This window comes from Lagopus muta, chromosome 1, assembly GCF_023343835.1.
Source record: "Lagopus muta isolate bLagMut1 chromosome 1, bLagMut1 primary, whole genome shotgun sequence".
Taxonomy (NCBI): domain Eukaryota; kingdom Metazoa; phylum Chordata; class Aves; order Galliformes; family Phasianidae; genus Lagopus; species Lagopus muta.
The window spans coordinates 136,869,740-136,884,265 of NC_064433.1; the positions used below are offsets into that span (position 1 = coordinate 136,869,740).

The following is a 14,526-nucleotide window of genomic DNA, read 5'->3' on the forward strand; positions in this document are numbered from 1 at the left end:
TAATGACCTATTCATATTTATAAGAATAAGAACTCCATATTTAGATTCAAGTCAGCGGAAATCCTGTGACTGGTTTTAACATCAGTTTGGCATCCTTGGACATCTAATAAATGGTATTTAGATTTGTGTCAAAATAGATTATCTATGTGGGGTTTTGTGATGACAGAATCAACTTTTCATCTAAATCCCAGGTCTTTATACAAATGGGGGGAAGAGCTCCTGGAAAGCAGCCCTGTGGAGAAGGGCTTGGGGCTCCTGCTGGATGAGAAGCTGGACATGAGCCAGCAGTGTGCACTTGCAGCCCAGAAAGCCAACAGTGTCCTGGTCTGCATTAAAAAAGGAGTGGCCAGCAGGGAGAGGGAGGTGATTGTTCCCTTCTACCCTGCTCTTGTGAGGCCACATATGGAGTACTGCGTCCAGGCCTGGGGCCCCCAGTACAGAGTGGAACACTTGGAGTGAGTCCAGAGGAGGGCCACTAAGATGGTCATAGGGCTGGAGCACCTCTCCTATGAGGAAAGGTTGAGGGAACTGGGCTTGTTTAGCTTGGAGAAGAAAAGGCTCCGGGGAGACCTCATTGTGGCCTTCAAGTACTTGAAGGGAGTATATGAACAGGAAGGAGAATGGCTGTTTACAAAGGTGGATTGTGACAGGACAAGGGAGAATGGTTTTAAATTGAGACAGGGAAGGATTGGGTTAGATATTAGGAGGAAGTTTTTCACACAGAGGGCGGTGACACACTGGAACAGGTTGCCCAAGGAGGCTGTGGATGCCCCATGCCTGGAGGCATTCAAGGCCAGGCTGGATGTGGCTCTGGGCAGCCTGGTCTGGTGGTTGGCGACCCTGCACATAGCAGGGGGTTGAAACTAGGTGATCATTGTGGTTCTTTTTAACCCAGGCCATTCTATGATTCTATGATTACCATTTCATAGCAATTTCACTTTCTCTCCTTAGGCCTGTGGCTAGTTAGCTGGGCAACCCAAATTAGATTGCTCTGTGTGCATCATTCCTCCTGTACTTCTCTTTATACACGTTGCCTTTTGTTTTTTGATGTACCTTCTTTTTGAACCATAACAGGCTAAATTCAGTATTGTACTGTTGAGGCTTTAGAAATGCTGAACGCCAACAGAGTTGCAGTGTTTTGGAGGCTTTGTTCTTGTTCATTAGTTACAATGGAGTTGAGCACTATGCATGGCCTTACCATGAATTACGGTGCAATGACTGGGGAAGCAGAGGCATTCCTTGCTCCCAAGCTAAGGCCATCTTTTATAACTTGTATAACTTTATAACTAGTTGATAACTATAAGTCAAAGTTTTGAAGATATTTCCTTCTTTTGTCCTTTTAGACAATCCTATCAAGCTCCTGGTGTTGGAGATTGCCTCCGTCAGCAATTAGGGTCACGTCTTGCATGGACTCTAACTGCAAGCCAGCCTTCTTTACAAAGCACTACCTCAAAAGGCTTTTCAAATGCTGTCTCACGTGGAGTACCAAGGTCAAGGCGAGAAGGAGATACAAGTGGTAAGCACAGATGTGTCTGCTAAAGTTAGCTTTCTACAACTGAAATAATTTTGGTATTATTAGCCACCAGCATTTTTAAAATGCTTTTGAAATAGCTTTGTAGCATGTTGAATGTTACAAGGAACGTTTCTAAAATGTATTTTATAGAAGGATAGAAGTAAATATGCGATAGAGTAGTCTGTGTGGCCTCAGTATCTTTGATTGGTTTTAATTTATTTTTCCCATATTTGGTTTGATAAGGTATTTTGGTCTTCTGACAAGATTGTGACTTCGTTGCAATGTTTGTCAATGTTTGTCAGAATCAAGTGATCATAGCTGCATTCTTGGTCATTCTAGTGTAGATGAAAAGATGGTACACTTTTAGGAAGTCAGAACAACAGCTCAAATAGAACTTGCTGAAATACAGCAAATCATTTGTGATTCTGTATTTCAAAACTTGAAACTGCATCAGAATATAGAACTTTTAATCGTATTTTGTTATTTAAATTAGTACAGTGTTTATAGTGATTTTAATTGAAGAAGTTACCAAAAATCTTGTCAGTAAAATTAAAAATAGATAAATTTTTAGTTAAAGAACCAGTTCAGTCCTTTAAGTGGCTGTAAACTTGAAACTGATGTCTAAAGGATGTATTCTAATTTTACAGAAGCATAACTGAGGATAAGCTGTTTAGCAGGTCATCTCTGCAGCAACTGCTGTAGAAGTTTCAACCCACTCTACTTTTACTATAAAAATGGGAGACTTCTGAATAAGAGAGTTAATAGTAGATGTCATGCTACATTACTACTGCTCTCTGGCAAAAAAAAAAAAAAAAGAAAAGAAAAAGAAATGTTATTATTGTTATTATTATTTTTGTTTAATAACTCTTCTGTAAAAAATCATAGTCACAATAGTCTATCTACCAGCTTCTGCTGAACTGGTCAAATATGTTAAAATGCAGCTGAGGTCTCTTAACTGCTAACAGGACACAAAGCAAATAGAACAGAGTTGTGCTCTTGTAGATGAAGGTGAGATTTGGCAGCTAAAACCAAATTAACACTACTGTTGATGTGGAAGGGAATGGGTGCACTTCTTCTCTCTCTCCAATCTAGTACTGCCTCCTACTTTTGCTGTCTTGATAGCTACAAAGAGTAGTAGAGACTTATTTCATTGAACTGATCAACTGCAACTCTTGATTGTGGAATGGATATAAGGACCAGCAGTTCTTTCACGTGTAGTTGCTTGCTGAAGTAGTAGAACTGCACTCAGAATGTGTAAGGCTGTTTTCAAGAAGATATATTTCTGTGAATATCTTTTCTTCTAATTAAAAGGTTGTTTTTTTTTTCTTTTAAAGTTGTTTGCTGTGGGTTATTGATACGCAGACATTATAGACAGGGAGCTTTGTTGTACTATTTACAATTTCACTAAGAGCTCCTAAAAGAAAATAGTTACACTTGCGCATCTCTTGAGTTTATGAAAGAAATTTGAGTTTTGAATAGCACCTTAAGGCAATGGCTACTTTTGCTAAAAGAGGAATGCCTTTTTTTTGTTGTTGCTTTTATTCTGGGTAGGTGGATCTGTATGAGAGGTAAAGTGGTGAGGATAAGAGTGCTGTCAAATCTGGGAGCAGAATGTTGTAACATCTCAATTTCTGGATGGTCTGGATAGTTGAAATTGCTTCATTCTTGATGTCTTAAGTGAAGTCAAGAAAAGAGATGAAGCTTTATAGCCCAGAGGAGGTGGGAATAGTTTCAGTGGCCTGTATAACATCTTTCTCAATCTGTTATTTCCTTTAAATCTCAAATGTAATCTAACCTCCAACTGTAGATATGAACCAGAAGGCAGAATGAATGCTGGAATAGCAAAAGCTTTACTAAATCAAAGATTCACAAACAATACTGCTTTCTGCTGGTCATTTCTGTAGTTGTTACACAGCTGATGGACTGATTTTTATTCACCTTTTTACACTGAACAGCGACATTCAACACTGTAAGATGCTTTTAAATAAGCAACTATTCTGAATTAACTCTGATATACTCTAAGCTACAGATTATTCTTGTAAGACCCAGTTAAGTATTTCAACTGTTCTAAGAAGGGTGAACTTATTATAAAGCTTACTTCAGAACTTGCATTGTTGATAGGATTAGAAAAAATAACAAGTTTAAAACTTGTTGAAGTATTCGTTAAAATATAATATACTACCTGACCTGATCCAGGTATTGAGGAGTTCTTGACTTTCCTTTCACTTTGTTGGATTAAATGTCTTTATTTATTCTTTACAAGCTTTTTTTTTTTTTTTTTTTATTTGGCTGAGCATCTACATACATTTTTAAAGTTGTGATCAAATTGAATTTAATTTTCCTGGCAAATCTAAGCACTTTTTTTCTTTTTTTCCTTTCTAGGCTCTGTTGAGATAACTGAAGCAAACCTTGTAAGAGATGTTTTGTATGTCTTCCAGGGAATAGATGGCAAAAACATCAAAATGTGCAACTCTGAAAATTGCTATAAAGTTGAGGGGAAGGTACTGTATGGGGATTTGTATTTTTTGTGTTAGAAGACAGATGTTTAGGGGAAGAATAGCCATTTAGTTTTAACGGAGTAGTTTCAAGTATTACTAAGCAACCTTCTGTTTTCAGTCAAACCAAGTTCTTGCGTTATGCATTCAGATGGACAGAAGGAAAGTCACCATCAAACAAATGCAGGGGCAGTATGGAGTGAAATTAACATTTTAGGGTTTTGTTTGTTTTTTGTTTTGGGGTGGTTTTCTTTTTTTTTTTTTTTTTTTTTTTTAGGAGGAAATTCAGGTGGTTCAAATCCATGTGGTTTTTTGCCTACTTTCTCTTCTACATCCAGAAGCAAAGACATGGAATTCTGTTTTTTTTTTGTATTATGGCAGCTGTTAGTATATTGCCTACTCTAAATATTTACACTCAGAAATAAACACACAAATAGAGTCATAATTATAATGGATAAGTGTAATATCAGAGTTGAAAAGTGGAAAAAAAAATATTGTGAAATCACAACTTTGGAAATATTTTTGACTGCTTTCTCCTGGCTGCCGAGTAAATGAGCGAGATTAAGGAACAGCTGTCATAGTGAAGGCTGAAAGTTCTGTGTTTCTGTATCAAAAACCAACATAAGTGTACCGATAGAAATTTAAAAATAATGGCTGAACTTAGTTCCCAAAAGAAACCTGCATTTTCTAAGTTGTTCAGAAGTGGTACCAGGCCAACAATTTCTAACTACCAAGTTAGACCCAAAATATTAAGCCAGTACAAAGACTCCTAAGTTACAGCTTTATTTGAGGACTTCTGCCATCATTTGCCCTCCTCAGTGTATAAAAAAATTAATGTAAAGTAGATGCAGGCTTTTGACCACATTTTTGTTGGTCTAAGACTAACAGCTATGATACAGAATGGATGCTAGGCTGCCACTTGACGTTATGGACTTGGTTGCAAGTTACGGGGGTTCAGATGAGGTCATGCAGTTGGCTCTAGCTGCTTTAACATCTTATTCAGTGTTTAGAGGGTACTGCATCACAGTTCAATTTCAGCTCACTAATTGCTTCTTATGTTCTTGTTCAAATGGAAAGACGATGTCTCTGAATCTCACTAGCATTAAGAGTACATACAATATGATTGTAAAAGTGTTGGGAACTACTTTTGGGCCATTTCATGTCCAACAGCACAGTAGACTTATGTTAATGTTGATGATATCAGAACTGTCTTTTTTTTTTTCTTCTCTGTAATAATAGCAAAAAATGACATATCTCATTGTTCCTCCCATAGGTTTGTAATGACGTTTAGGGCTGCTTGTGGGAATGGAAACCTTATATTCATTTAAATTGTGTTAATAAATAGACTAAGGATGTCATGTTTTAAACCTGCAGATGCTGCAAAATTTCTAATTCCTCAACACTTGCACTGTGATAATTATATTCCATATCTTATTTAGATTATATGTGGCAAAGGAAAGATAGGTTTTTTTTTAAAAGAACATAGAGAAAATGTAATGATTGATCACAAAGTTAGTGCTAGGGATTTTACGACTTTTCTGCATGAATTCCACGTTGCATAGGCTAGTTTGAGGTAAACAACTGTGCTACTTCAAACCCCTAATTCTGTTAAATCTGGGATTTTGATTATTTGAGTCCTTCGTGGTCAATAATGCTGCTTCCTTAGAGCTTTGTGTCTTTATCTGTCTTTGTTTTAATTGTGGAGTCAATTGTCTTCCCCCCTTCTTCTTTGTTGCACTTACACTGTGCTACAGTGGAGACTGAATAGATAGAGCTGCAGCTGGTACTTACTGATGAGAAAGGACCAGCAATGTTGTACCTGCTCTAGTTGTGTTGACTGCTTGTTAAGAAAAAAAAAGAAGTCAAAACATGTAGTTTTCCCATAGCTGCACAATTTTGTCTAAACAGAGAATGGAAGCAATCTTCTATTTAAAAATGCTTGTAGCATGCAGTCATTTTCCAGTCAGTAACATACTTGCCAAGCTGTTGATTCTTACTCGAATGTTTTCTAATGTCAGCCTTAATATTAGATCTGTTGATGACATTCAGCACTGTATAAGCTGAAAGCTTCTGATTAGATCTAACAGATGCAAATATAATAACACTAAGCCAATTTTGCTTGTTCCTCATTTGATTTCTGCGGATGTGTAATTGTGTTTAGTGTTTGTCAACCATTCGTTAGAATTGTTGAATTTAGAATTCGTGGAATTCTAAATAGTTCTTATTGCATGTTGTAGCTGTGGGCAGCATTTCTTTGTGTGTTGAACCATACTTGTTTGAGCTTGAATTTATTCTTCAGAAATTGTTCAAGCATTTGAAGCTGTGTTTACATGGCTAAACAAGAAAGCTAAGGACTGAACTCTGATCTTAATATCAACTGATGCTGCCTGGTTCAAGTCCACGCTGTCTATCTCATTTTGTAGCTGATTTTTCTCTCAAAGCATGTTTCTGTACTACTACCTAAGACACTTAATGAATGAGCTAGATGTTCATCAGTCTGTTAGCTTGTTAGTGCTCTTCCTTGCTTGTGTTTGGACTGTTCCAGGTGGCTCTCAAAGACAAAATTCTCTGTTAAGATAAGGCGGGCCCAAGTGTTGTGGGTGAAAGTCAATTTCTGCCTCTTGGCCTAATGGATAAGTCATATTCCTTGTTTTCTTTTGTCAAAATTTTTAAAACTTGATTACATGTGTTCTTTGGTAACGTGACACAATGGGGTAGAAGCACATCTCAAGCAAGAACGAGAGGAGAACAGTGCCCTTAGTGATGGTGACTGAAGGAAGAACTTATTGTTTCAGGAAAGAGTAGTGGTAGTTAAATAGACTGCAGGGGACTAAAGCAAGCTTGCAACATGAAGTGAGACAGTTAGTTAAAAAAAAAAGTAGAAACAATGTAAAAGAGCTCAGATGCACATGATGAAATATGGAGTAAAAGCTGTTACTGGTGAATCTAACTTAAACTTGGAATTCTGATTCAGTAAGGTTTGGTTTCTGATACCTACTCTGGCAGTGGATTATTTATATTCTATTAAAGATTTGTTTCACATGTAGTAGTAACTAATTCTTTTCTCTAGGTTTCTACACTTGTTTCAGTCACTGGCAGCTTTTTTGGAGACGCAGCATTTTTATTCTTGATTTTCAGGTTAAGATGAAGTAGGATACTAGATCACCTTTTTGTTACTGTCATAATTGATGAATGTAAAAAGAATGTGTGAATGCTGCAAGATTAAGATTCTCAAAAAGGAAGATCCCAAAGTTGCCAGTAATTTATCTCTTGCTGTTGCCTTTCCATAGGTTATGTGTATTTACTTAATTCTGATTACACAGCTTTCTGGTTTTTGGTACTGTCCTTGCAGTATAGGTTAAAACTATGCATTCCTGAAAATTGGCTTGTTTTATGAGAAAGACTTTAGGAAAGAAATGGATTAGCATGCTTTGACTTCAACTTACAAGGTATTGTTTCTGTTAATTTTGTAGGTGAGCTTGTCCAAATCTCTCAGAGACACCACAAGCAGACTTGCGGAGTTGGGATGGCTACATAATAAAATAAGAAAATACACAGACCAAAGGAGTTTGGATCGTGCGTTTGGACTTGTGGGTCAGGTAGGTCCACTGAAAACACTTGATGTTGCTACAGTATTTTGGTCTTATTTCCTTAGAAACTACTGAGTAAAATGCAAAACTAGAATGATGGGTAAACTTCAGAGAGTTCATGGCTTGGATCATTCATCCTTCAATTTATTCATTTTATGGACTGCCACTGTTGGTGTGGGTCAAAGACTGAAGGCAAAGGGATGTTGCAGGAAGGTTTCTTGTAAAGAATCCTTTTTTTTTTTAATCTCACTTTTTTACTGAAGTGTTTATGCATGTCTACAAACAAAAACATTGCTTAAATGAGATGATGGTGTTTCTGAACTAATCGCTCTTTCAGTTGTTCAGGTGACCTATGAGGAGACGCTCTTGTCTTGCCAGCTGATGTTGACGGTCATGTGTTAATACTAATTAACTCTACATAAAAATGCAAATATCCCATTATCGTCTGCCCTTTCTTTTGAATACAACATCAAAAGAATGTCAATTTTTGTTTTTATAGGTTTCATCATCATGATTTGTAGTCTACAGTAACTTCACAGCTGCTGTAATACCCAAAACCACATTTACTGCTAAGGCATTCTCGTTTCCTCTCACTTGCTTCCTCTGTAAAACTGGATATTATCCCTTCTGAGTCGACAGAAATGTTGTCCTTGCCTCTAGCCATTACATCCTACCTAATCTGCAAAGAAATTGAAGTGCTTCTCCCTTCAATCTAATTTTTCTTAAGAGGTCAGTAGAGATACTGTAGTGCTTCCTACTATTCTAATGTTTTATTCTGTCTCTTACTCTAAGTAATCCTTTTAGCTACAAATAAATATTTTCTAGTGATCCAGTGCTGATTTCCATGTTTTATAAAGTAGAGTTACTGTATATACGTTTCCTTCAGACTCTCCACCTTTTATATGGGTGAATTTTTTAATTATTTATCTAGTAGGTCCGTACTTATGCTTATTTTCCCTGTCTCTGCCTTTAATCTACAAGCTTACAGCAAGGGGAGAACTTTAATTCTTCAATGAATATAAATGTTCAGTATCTTGGCTACCACATGTAGTTTCAGATAATCAGAAGAGGGCTGTGCAGATAGCTAGATGAATCTGCATAGTTCTAATGCTGTTAATTTTGCTTGAGGCAAATACTTACTTCATTTTTAGTGCATAAGTATACAAATAAAAGCATTTCTACTCCTATTGTCAGTATCTGGACAAAAAGTATATCCTGTTGTTCTTCACTGCTAATATAGCTGACAATTTCAGGTTCTGTACACTGTGCTTTAAGAATTTACGCACAAGAATGCTTTGTGCATTTCAAAGCTTCATTTGCTTACTATTTTAAAAGAATGCTTGTCTAAACACATGTTTAAACAACATGTAAGATAAGATGTACGTAGAATGAGATGACTGTTTTTACCAGACAAAATATCAGGAAGAACAGTTATTGAAGTAGAGGTATATCTATATACTGCACTTCAGTGTTTGCTGCTTAATATGTAAGTTTTAGTTAGTCCTCAGAAATCATTGGCAATGAAATGAAACTTGCCTTGTATTTTGACATTTTGCCCATTTGAAAAAAATATCCATTTTTTTAGCAGGCATTTAAAATGTTTTCTCTTCAGCAAGCATTCTCTCTCTTTCCTGAGCTGTCTTGCTGTGGACTAAATCAGAATTCACAGGATCACAGAATGGCCTGGGTTGAAAAGGACCACAATGATCACCTAGTTTCAACCTCCCTGCTATGTGCAGGGTCACCACCCAGCAGACCAGGCTGCCCAGAGCCACATCCAGCCTGGCCTTGAATGCCTTCAGGGATGGGGCATCCACAACCTAATTCTAGGACAGTGTCCAGTTTTCCATGACATTTTGGGAAAAAAAACATCTGTGTTTTTCAATGCTGAAATTGGCACCGAATGTAAATTTTGACTTTAAAGTCATTGATACTGTTTTCACTTTTTGTGTGCGCTTGCAGTGCGTGCAGATGTTTCATTGGAGGCTCTACTCTGCCCTCTGTCTTAACAAATGCTGCCTTAATAGGTTTCAAAATGTACTGAAGAAGCAAGTGAGAAGAAATGAAAAGTGCAATTACACATAAGGGGGTTTCATTTTGCCCTTCAGTATCCTTGGAATAAAATGAATTTTGTATTGCTTTCTAACTGATAAAGTAGAGCTGAAGAAAGGAAGGCTTTTTCTTCAATAAAGCATATAATAGCAAGATTCATGTTTGTTGGGTTTTTTTGGTCGTTGTATTTTATTTCCCTAGGACTCTTAGTGTCTTAGTAGGTAGGCATTTTGTCAAGAAAGATTTATTTTTTGCTTGTTCTTGTAGATCTATGCATATACATATTTTAATGAATAAATATTTTACTTGAAGCTCTTGGGTTCATGTGAGGTGGTTTTCTTCTTTTTTTTTCACATTTCTTAAAATGAGTAATTCTCAATTGTTAAAATATCAAGAGCATCCTTTTTTGTTGTTGTTTGTTGCTTTGTTTTTTCCAAAAGTGCTTAAAGTCCAAATTTTTCAGCTTGGTACAAAATTGAGTTGTATTGTTACTTCAGTTTTATAAAGCATTGCACTGATGTTTTCAGTTTACAGGCCAGGTGAAGAACAAAAATAACAAACACAATACCTGGGACTCCCGAAGTGTGGGGCGTTATCCATTACTAAATGAGTATTCCTTCAAGAACTATCTTAAAATAATCTTTATATATTTATACTTCAGTAACCCAAAGTCTCTATGCTTGGAATTGTTATACAGAGAACATTCTTTTCTTTAGTTCTGACCTGTTAACTTTTGCACTTTCTTCAAGTTTCTTTGTGTATTCTCAATATTAATCATTTCCTTTATGTGAAGGGAAAAATCATCTATAGCTGTTAATGGGTAAAAGGACAGAAACTTGGATTACTCAATACAGCAGCACTTAATGGGAGTATTCCTTTATGACTATTGTGTTTTCTTGTTTATGCCATAATCTATACAATACACATAATAATAGCTGTCTAACTTCTGTGTTCCTTTATTAGAGGCCTTTTTGAAATTGAAATTCTACTCTTCATTATGCAATTCCTCTTTTATAATTAAAAAAAAATCTTCTGGGTTAAGTTTTGCTTTGCACTCCCTATGGTAATGGTTAATGTTGTCATTGCCATGATAATACAGGCATGTTGTCATCTGACTTTGTTCTTGGAAAAGGAACTGCACGTCTCTAGTGGAAGCACTCACATGTAGGCCAGTTTTCTAAGACTCAGCATATGTGGTGAAACTTCTAGCTCAGTTCTTTTAAGAAAACTTTTAACCACCTTCACAGAGTGATGGTAGGATAAAAAGGGCTGTCTACATTAAACCAGAAAGATGTTTCCTGACAGTTTTTCCTTTTCTTTCTCTTACAGAGTTTTTGTGCAGCCTTACATCAGGAACTCAAAGAATACTACCGACTTCTGTCTGTTTTGCATTCTCAGGTAAACTAAATGATTCTTAGTTAGCTCATTCAGATACTCTAAAACAAAGCAACTCCTAAAGGTGCATGTAGGTATCCTTCTTAGAGCAGGAAGGATGTACAACAGATGCTATTGAAAGTAGATGCAATACTCTGTAACTTGCACATTACTTACTCTTTGGATGTAGATATTCATAAATGTTTTTCACTCAGAAATGTGATGCTTTTTGTGAGCAAGAAATGTAACAGGTGTTCCTAAGCCCCTGTCCCTTTTTGCTTTGCTTTTGTCAGTTTCGTCTTACCTGATGTTTCTGTCATTCAAATCCCAAATGGCATGGCACATCTTTGAGAAAGGAGAAAAATGTTCTTTCTGTATTTCAGGCTTAGAAGCTGGGAACAAGGACAGTTCTTTAACATTTATAACTTTTGAGCGCTTGTCATTATTACTTCTTGTATTTTTTCCTAGCTGCCATCCTGTTAATCTTTTAGTAATTATTTCCTGTTCTGTCCACAATAACTTGGATATTTTTTTTTTTGGTTTGCTGTAGCTTTTTTCACCAGGAAAATATTTGATTTCTTTGAAATAAAGCTTTCAAACCTCTTTACCTTTCCTGCTTTCAAATAAGTGATGGCTTTGGTGGGAGGAGGTGCATATGATGGAAAAAGGAAGGTTCTAATGCCACTCACTTGGGTTGACCACAGGGAGTAGCCAAGCTCTTATCCTGCTTCTCACTCAGTCTTGTTTCTTGGAAGGTGGGGAGAGAATGAAAGCACGGCAGAAACATAATTGAATTAATAATGGTTTGACAGGGAAAGCAGAAGCTTTGTGCAGAAGCAAAGCAAAAGGAATAATTCATCCACTACTTTCCATCAGCAGGCAGATGTCCAATCTCTTCCTGGAAAGCAGGGCTCAGTGTGCTTGGGAAGGCAAATGCTGTCACAGTGAACTTTTTTCTGCTTTCCCTACTCTATTCTCTGAGCTTTTATTAGTAAAATGCTAATTACAGAACAAAAACTATGAAACACCATTTCATGCTTCAGTGCTTGCCAGTTTTGTTCCTTGATACGTCTGTCTATTTCTTATTTGATCAGCTCCAATTGGAAGATGATCAGGGTGTAAATTTGGGACTTGAGAGCAGCTTAACACTTCGTCGTCTTCTCGTCTGGACATATGATCCTAAAATAAGGTTAAAGACCCTCGCAGCACTTGTTGATCACTGTCAAGGTCCGTTTAATGTTCATCTAAGACTTTTGGGAAAGTTATTTAACTTCTGAGTGGTTGTGCCTGCTAACTGTGGGTATCACTAATATTGCTGTTATATTTTTCTGAACATTTTAAGTAGCTCATCTTCTGGAGTATCTCTTTTGGTACTTCAAGCAGAAAATTGATTAATAGATGCACTTAAACATATTGGTGGGTGTTTTGTTTGTTTGTTGGAAACATTTTTATTAAACTAGGACATGTTTAAAATATCCTTCAAATTTTAGGGACATACCTTTCACACTGTTTTCAGTTATTTTAGTTATCTTTCAGAGAATATTGTACTGTGGTAAACCCTACTAACACTACAAAATGACTAGCTCAGCCTTTTCACTGGGTATGAGTATTTTTCTATGCAAGCTGGCATATGGGAGCAATTTGCAACTTGTCTGCAGGTTGATGCAAAACAGCCAAACTTCCCAAATCTGAAAGAAGTATGTGGTAATGATCCACAAGGAAGAGCTGGGGAATGGTGTTGAAGTTGATCAAAACTTGGTCGCTAACCAACCTAGGCCTGTAGTGCAAGGACATTTTAAACTATGCAGTGTAACAGCAAAACAAGTGCTAGACATGTTTTATTTTATTTATTTATTTATTTATTTGGCAACTTCTTACTTTTCAATTGGAGGATGATGGGTTATTACACCTATAAAGGGAACTGTGGAGGAGACTGTAACTGCGGAGCAGGAAAGATACATTTGTGTTTGTATATGCACACAGAACAGCTGAGAGAGACAAGTACAAGATAGAAAGAAAATAAATACTATAGCTTCTCCAACACTCTTACTGGTGTGGTTGGAAAGAAAGGAAGCATCGAGTCAACCTTTGTGGGTGATCTGATTCTGTAAATTTTACATTACTGCAAGCTACTATATGCCAGACAGAATGCCACATCTTAATACTTCAGTGAGATTAATGATTCATTTCTTAAAACCTAAGCATTCCCAGTCAACACTAAAAAATTTACTTTCTGTACATTTTAGAAGTGTGTTCAATAAGCGCTCAGTGACATGAGACTACTTAAAATTGATGGCTGCTGAATTTATTTATGGAGTATTTTAATTCCTTCATACAGTTCTGTTCCTTTCCCCTATGAACTTACAGGAAGAAAAGGTGGTGAACTAGCTTCAGCCGTTCATGCCTATACTAAAACAGGAGATCCCTACATGAGATCTCTGGTTCAGCACATTCTTGGCCTGGTCTCCCATCCTGTACTGAATTTTCTTTATCGATGGATTTATGATGGAGAGCTGGAGGATACATACCATGAGGTAATATATAAGAAATATATTATCTTTGTTCGTTTGCTTTATGGAAGCTTGTAGGAAGAGGAGAACTGAAGAAGTAAATTGTGATGTAAACATATTAAGTAAGTAATGCATACAGTTACAACATGAAATGTGACTCTGCTTAATGAGTTCAGTATTAGTGTGATGTCCTGAAGTTACAGTGATACGTTGTCTTCAATAAATCATATCCTGGATCTATTTATAGATGCAGAATAATGGAATAATGATAAATTCTCTCTTCTGATCAAAGCGTCATCTCTGTATCCTCCTGTTTAGGAGCAGTAGTAATGTATGCAGAGTTCTTTGTAACTGTTTAGAATTAATATTCTACTTAGAGTACCTCTTGTTATCTCTAGCCTCAAGTATCTTTGCTTTGTCAGATGGGATGGAACAGCCGATGGTTGCAGAGTTCCTCTAGAAATCCTGTAGTTATTCTATGGCTGACATTCTTCTTTTGATTTTAATATTTATTTCAATCTACAGTTCTTTGTAGCTTCAGATCCTACAGTCAAAACTGACCGGTTGTGGCATGACAAGTACACTTTGAGGAAATCAATGATCCCTTCTTTTATTACAATGGAGCAATCAAAAAAGGTATATATTTAAAAATCAATCTTGCAATGATTTGTTGGCCTGTGCTGCTATTTAGACAGTTATTAAGAAAATGGAGACCAAAGTTAGCAGTAGGTATTCATCTTAAAAATAACTAAATTAATAGAATTATGTACTAAAGAGGACTAAGGACTGTTTCAGGGTTTTTGTTGTTGTGTTTTGTTGGATTTTTTTTTACAATTTTCTGACTAGTAGTCTTTGTTTAAAGAGATTTTGAGTGTCACTGGAGCTCTGGGTTGCTGTGGTGAAGATTGCGAAGCAAAGAGTGAAGAAAGATGACGATAAACTATTGTTGTGGTGATTGCGGGTGGACTTTTTGTTAACTTTTACCTAACATG

At 36.5% G+C, this 14,526-nt stretch overlaps 1 protein-coding gene across 1 annotated transcript in view; it reads left to right on the plus strand.

Moving 5' to 3' along the window:
• TUBGCP3 (tubulin gamma complex associated protein 3) overlaps positions 1-14,526 on the plus strand; it is a 45,700-nt gene that overhangs the window by 18,731 nt on the left and 12,443 nt on the right. The window contains exons 6-12 of the mRNA XM_048959489.1: positions 1,344-1,516; positions 3,896-4,014; positions 7,482-7,607; positions 10,980-11,048; positions 12,119-12,251; positions 13,392-13,558; positions 14,060-14,170. Of these exons, the coding sequence (XP_048815446.1) occupies positions 1,344-1,516; positions 3,896-4,014; positions 7,482-7,607; positions 10,980-11,048; positions 12,119-12,251; positions 13,392-13,558; positions 14,060-14,170 (898 nt within the window). The remainder of the gene's footprint in view (positions 1-1,343; positions 1,517-3,895; positions 4,015-7,481; positions 7,608-10,979; positions 11,049-12,118; positions 12,252-13,391; positions 13,559-14,059; positions 14,171-14,526) is intronic.